General features: G+C 45.4%; 1 protein-coding gene across 1 annotated transcript in view; it reads right to left on the bottom strand.

Moving 5' to 3' along the window:
- Nucleotides 1-292: 292 nt before the first annotated feature.
- SGCZ (sarcoglycan zeta) overlaps nucleotides 293-6,736 on the bottom strand; it is a 1,577,608-nt gene continuing 1,571,164 nt past the window's right edge. The window contains exon 10 of the mRNA XM_063920867.1: nucleotides 293-1,038. Coding sequence (XP_063776937.1) covers nucleotides 844-1,038 — 195 coding nt within the window. The 3' untranslated portion in view covers nucleotides 293-843. The remainder of the gene's footprint in view (nucleotides 1,039-6,736) is intronic.

The raw sequence follows: 6,736 nt of genomic DNA, 5'->3' as shown, positions 1-6,736 counted from the left end.
ATGAAAAGTTCTAAAATTAGCTGTTTTAATTAATACACAAGCTATTAATCAATAAGAACAATGAAGTTTATACTTTAATGCTTTATAAATCATGAGGACATAGTTGACATACTGCAGACAGAAAGGAAGAACTACATCAAAAGACATGGATAGACAATGATGTCCATTTGAGATGTTAGATTTTTTTAAATTATTATTTGTATTGCTAAAATAATCACTTACTAAATAAATGTTTAAAATAGTAAAAAAAAAGTGCAAACTATAGAAGTGATCTCCATTGTCTTTCTTAGTTCAGTGATGATACATTTTATGTATAAAATTAAATATATCTTAAAAAAAAGGAAACACAGGAGGAATTCAAACTTTTCTTTTAAAAACAATATTTTCAATTTAATTGTTTAGTAAAAGCGATATCACATAATACTGTAAGATTTTTTTTTTCCATTTGTGGGATAAAAGTATACATCCAAAAATAGTGAATGGAAAATTGTGCTTTAAAATAGTACAGTCTTTTTTTTTTCCACATAGGATTTTACTGTTTTCCCCTGTAAGAGTCTAGCAAATTCTCTTGCACATGAACTATAGTTATTTTTTCCAGGTTTATCCAAGATAGAGAGATGTGCTTCACTTCATGTACTGTAGCAAAGGCACCCATGAAATTCTCTCAGGCAGCACTACCATGTGATCCTCCAATCTGAATGTCCGTATTTATTTTTTTATAACCATCTTTATGCAGGATAATTTCCCAAGCCACACAAGATCATCAGCAGAACTGTGAAGCAAAGGTATAGTAGCAAAAGGCTATTCTGGTGTGAGAAAACACATAGTTCCATTATAGTTTCTTCAGCTCCAAAGACAGATGTTGCTACTGGATTGACATGTGGAACTAGCTCCTGCTGGAGACAGGTAAAGTTTGCCATTAGGACAAACACACAGCTCATAGACAGTTTGTCGAGGGCCTACTGAGCTTGGGGATGAAGATATAAAAGAACCTTGTGGTAAATTTCCTAGTCTGATATTGTCTGCATCTAAAAATATCTGTGAAGACAAAAAAAAATAATGCATTTAAGAAGCGTTAGGAAGCGTAAACAAAATGGCTGTTACAGCAAAGTCACTGGTCAAGTATTATCACTTCTTGCTTAGATCCATATGCAAGGCTGTTATGAAGTCAACAGTTAAACCAACTTTATATAAAAGCTCATAACCTATTTCAACAGGACTGCAGTGAGATATGATTATTTTATTGCCAAACATTTTTATTTTGAAGGTGATCATTTGAGAAGCTATTATGCAATATTTTTGCTTTGGTCACAAAATTTTGCACATTTTGTTGGTCTTAAATATTACCACTCCTTCCTCAACCACATGGCATGGCAGGATGGGTTGACTGCCATCATTCAAGCTTTGTTCATTCCACAAACTGCAAATACAGTATGTGGAATTGCTTTGAATAGTGATGTATAGTGAGCTACTCCTGAAGTACAAAAGCATGGAACTGGTATATTTTATTGCTATAAATTCCATGAAATGGCCTGCTATGACAGTAAATTCGATTCAAGCTACATGTAGAATCAATGTCCCTCATCTCTAGTGATGACAATGATGAGTATGTTAGGGTCTCCTGCCCTGTGCTGCCACGTCGTCATGGCAACCGGGAGACAAGTGCTAGTGGAGTAACCTGAGCGCAGCTGATACTCCGGTTCGGGTCTTTTGCTGTGCAGTGGTTATAGGCTCTGTGCACGGCAGGGGATCCGGTGCTGGTTTTTGTGCTCACAGTCTGTGAGGTCTGAGTGGGGCGTGGACAGCACCTGCTTTATAAGGCCTCTTTTCAGGGTAAGCAGATGCTGCTGAATCTTTGTTGGTTAGTCAGTTCATGAAAGTTAGCCAGTACTGTGTAGCTTTGTATTTGTTTGTTGCTTACTGCAAATAGGCCTGGGGATTTGGTATTACACTCTGCCAATCCAGACCTAGCAGTAAGACTGGAGTCAGTCATTTAGCTTGCTGGGGTTCTGTTACTACTCTGTGAACTTAGCAAGTTTGCGGCTGTATTCTAAGACTTGCCTGTCTAATCCTGTCTCACTGTGCTAGGTGTCAGGGGTCAGTTTAGTGGCAGTAAGCTAAAACCTGTGCACTGCAAGTGAGAATTAGGATTGTGGAGAATCTCCTTGTGTCTATCATTCCATCTCTGACCAAGGAGTTTACTGCCACACCCGTTGGTAACCCTTTAGGGTTTTGCTGTTGCCCTTAGCAACAGCATTTCGGGTTCTCTACGTATTAAAACACAACATCTTGCTTTTTTCCATCTGAGCAGTTCTAATACAAGGGAGATACCCAGTTCCTTAGCCTCTGGGCTTCTCTGTTCACTTTGTGTGTATTTTGTTACCCTATCACCTTCTGTGTACGTTATGTCATATTCCCCAGTTTGTCTGTGAGTCCATTTGTTTTGCATAACAGTTCAAACACCAGTACATTCCTGCAGACACTGGAGTGCATAACAGTTCTGACACCAGTACTTTCCTGCAGGCACTGGTGTGCATAACATATTCAGCAGCCTAATACTCCTGTTGAAATTTTGTGGGAATATGGAGCATACCCCTCAAAATACGTTGCAACAGGTGGTCGATCAGGTGCAGGTCCTGACTCGACAATTTAATTATTTGTCCATTAAAATGCACACCTCCCAGGCTGCTGGCGGAGCTCCCGCAGCAGCAGCACCTGCAGGGGTTAAGGAGCCGAAAGTAAATCTCCCGGATCGTTTTTCTGGAGATCGCTCGCAGTTCTTTTGTTTCAAGGAGAGCTGCAAGCTATACTTCCGGCTTAGGCCTCAGTCTTCTGGGTCGGAGATTCAGCGGGTGGGCATAGTGATTTCCTTGCTACAAGGAGACCCACAGGTCTGGGCATATGGGTTGCAGCCTGACTGTCCGTCGCTTAAAAGTGTTGATGCTTTTTTTACGGCACTGGGCATGTTGTATGATGACCCTGACAAGACCCTGATGATGACCCTGACAAGACCCTGATGATGACCCTGAGCCGAGGCTCAGATTTCGATCCTTAAGCGAGGGCGAAGGCCAGTTGAGGTTTACTGTACGGAGTTTCGGAGGTTGGCCCATGATACCCAGTGGAATGACCCAGCCCTGAGACACCAGTACCGAAGAGGTCTTTCTAACCAGATAAAGGACCAACTGGTACAATATCCCTTGCCTGATAGCTTGGATCAGCTCATGCAGTTATCCATCCGGGTGGATAGACGGCTGAGAGAGCGTAGGCTTGAAAGGGAGACTGAGATTTCCTTCCTTCCCAAGGGAACCTCAGACTCTGAGGAATTTTCTGAGGAGCCTATGCAGATTGGGGCTACCCGCCTCTCCTCGCGTGAGAAGACGCGGAGGAGACAGCAGGGGTTGTGTTTGTACTGTGGGAATAAAGGTCATGTGGTAGTATCATGCCCAGAAAAGCCGGAAAACTTCAGGGCCTGAGGGTGATGGGAAATATCCTGTCAGGCCAGAAGTCAGAATTTCCCAAGAAGACTTTTATCATTCCGGTGACCTTGAAGATCCTCGGTCAAACTGTCAAGACTGAGGCCTTTGTGGACAGTGGGGCCGACGGGGTTTTTATGGACCGCCAATTCGCCCTGAAACACTCTGTTCCCTTAGTACCCTTGGCATCGGAAATTGAGATTTGTGGGTTAAACGGGGAACCATTATCCCAAGGTAAAATTACCTCTTGCACTAGCCAGATTTCTTTGTTTATTGGAGCCACACACTCTGAAAAATTGTCCTTTTATGTGACTGTCTGTACTTTTGCCCCATTGGTGTTGGGGTTACCCTGGTTAAGGGCCCACAATCCTCAATTTGACTGGGTCTCTGGGGAGATTCTTAGTTGGGGTACTGATTGTTTCAGGAGTTGCTTGAGCCTTCCAGTCAGGCTCTCGCAGCTAAGTTTGCCAGGATTGCCAGGGTGTTATGCAGATTTTGCGGACGTGTTCTCCAAAAAAGTTGCAGAGGTACTACCTCCCCATCGCCCCTATGACTGTGCCATTGATTTGTTGCCAAATGCTAAGCTTCCCAAGAGCAGGTTGTACTCCCTGTCACGTCCTGAGACTCAGGCTATGGCAGAGTACATTCAGGAGAACTTGGCTAAGGGATTTATCAGACCTTCACAGTCTCCAGTTGGGTCGGGGTTCTTCTTCGTGGGTAAAAAGGACGGTTCGTTGCGACCCTGCATCGACTTCAGGGAATTGAACCGTATCACGATTAAAAACTCATACCCACTGCCTCTCATTTCGGTCTTGTTTGACCAGCTTCGTACTGCCACCATTTTTTCTAAGATTGACCTACGCGGTGCGTACAATCTAATCCGAATAAGAGAGGGGGATGAATGGAAGACTGCCTTTAATACCCACTCAGGGCATTGTGAATATTTGGTGATGCCTTTTGGGCTCTGTAATGCCCCGGCAGTCTTCCAGGATTTCATGAATGATGTGCTCAGGGAATATTTGGATAGATTCTTAGTTGTATACTTAGATGACATCCTAATCTTCTCCCATTCCCTGGAGGAACATCGGAAGCATGTACGCTTAGTCCTCCAGAAACTCAGAGACCACCGGCTTGGGGCGAAGCTGGAGAAGTGCGAATTTGAAGTTCAGCAAATCGCATTTCTAGGATATATTATCTCCCCAGAAGGTTTCCAAATGGAGGGTTCCAAGGTACAGGCAGTCCTGGATTGGGTGCAGCCCACTAGTTTGATGGCGCTTCAGCGTTTCCTGGGCTTTGCGAATTTTTATAGACGATTTATCGCTGGATTTTCGTCTATAGTGGCGCCCTTGGTGGCACTCACTAAGAAAGGGGCGGATGTTGCTCACTGGTCTTGTGAGGCTAAAGCGGCTTTTGCCCGTCTCAAAAGGGCATTTGTTTCGGCCAAGGTGCTGCGACACCCAGATCCAGAGCGTCCTTTTGTGGTGGAGGTGGATGCCTCTGAGATGGGTATTGGGGCAGTGCTTTCTCAGATGGGAGTGTCTGATAATCGCCTTCATCCCTGTGCTTACTTTTCCCGTAAATTTTCGCCTGCCGAGATGAATTATGACGTGGGTAACCGGGAATTGTTGGCTATTAAGGATGCACTCGAGGAGTGGAGACACTGGCTTGAGGGGGCTAAGTTTGTGGTCTCAATTCTCACTGACCATAAGAATCTGGCATATTTAGAGTCAGCGAAGCGTCTCAATGCCAGGCAGGCACGATGGGCTTTGTTTTTTGCTCGCTTTAATTTTTTGATAACATATCGCCCTGGGTCAAAAAACATCAAGGCTGATGCGCTCTCGCGGAGTTTTGCTCCAATCCAGGAGACCACCGAGGAGCCGTTGCCCATTGTTTCCCCATCATGTATTAAAGTGGGCATTACCCAGGACCTCTTATCTTTAGTCCTTAGAGCACAGGAGCAGGCTCCACCAGACCTTCCGGTAGGTCTTTTGTTTGTACCTCCTAGGTTAAGACAGCGAGTGTTCCTGGAATTCCATGCCAAGAAGTCGGCAGGTCACCCGGGTATTGCCAGAACTCGGGAGTTGCTATCTAGGGCGGTGTGGTGGCCCTCGGTGGCTAAGGATGTGGATCAGTGGGTTCGGGCATGTGACATCTGTGCCCGAAATAAGACTCCTAGAGGGGTTCCTGTTGGCCCATTACATCCACTCTCTATCCCATCTAAGCCATGGACCCACATTTCAATGGATTTTGTGGTGGACTTGCCCAAATCCTCGGGGATGACAGCCATCTGGGTTGTCGTTGACAGGTTTTCGAAGATGGCACACTTCGTTCCACTGGTTGGGCTGCCATCAGCCAGACGCCTGTCTGAATTATTTATGCTGCATGTTGTGCGTCTCCACGGGTTGCCACTTGATGTGGTCTCTGACCGCGGATCCCAGTTTGTGGCCAAATTCTGGAGGGCATTTTGTTCCGATCTCCAGATTTCTGTCAGCTTGTCGTCAGGCTACCATCCGCAGTCTAATGGGCAGACTGAAAGGGTGAACCAGTCCTTGGAGCAGTTCCTCAGGTGTTATGTCTCCAAGTGTCAGACTGACTGGGTTGCTCATCTGTCCATGGCGGAGTTTGCCTATAACAACGCGGCTCACTCTGCTACAGGGATCTCTCCCTTCCTTTGTGTGTATGGGCATCATCCTAAGGCCAATTCTTTTGACCCCCTGGACTCCACGCCTGGTGGTTCCTCTGTGGTTTCGGTCCTTAGAGGTATTTGGCGGAAAGTGAAGAAAGCCCTTGTGTCTGTGTCATTAGTGACCAAAAGGGTTTTTGATAAGCGGAAAAGACCCTGCAGCTTCAAATTAGGAGACTTCGTCTGGTTGTCTACCAAGAATTTGAAGTTGAGACAGCCATCTCATAAGTTAGGGCCCCGGTTCATCGGCCCTTATAAGATCACCAGGGTTATCAATCCGGTGGCATTTCAGTTAGATCTGCCCCGTTCTTTGGGTATCAATAAAACATTTCATTGTTCCCTTTTAAAACGGGCGATTAGTAATCCTTCTTCCAGTGGAAGACCTTCCCCTCTTCTGATATGTGGCCAGAGGGAGTTTGTTGTTGAAAGGATTCTTGACTCCAAGGTGGTTCGGGGTCGGCTGTCATTTTTGGTGCACTGGAAGGGGTATGGCCCGGAGGAGCGGTCGTGGGTGCGCAGTTGTGATCTTCATGCCCCCAGACTGATACGCTCTTTCTTCTCGCAGTTCCCCGATAAACCC

This window comes from Pseudophryne corroboree, chromosome 1, assembly GCF_028390025.1.
Source record: "Pseudophryne corroboree isolate aPseCor3 chromosome 1, aPseCor3.hap2, whole genome shotgun sequence".
Taxonomy (NCBI): domain Eukaryota; kingdom Metazoa; phylum Chordata; class Amphibia; order Anura; family Myobatrachidae; genus Pseudophryne; species Pseudophryne corroboree.
This window is presented reverse-complemented; position numbering and strand designations above follow the sequence as displayed.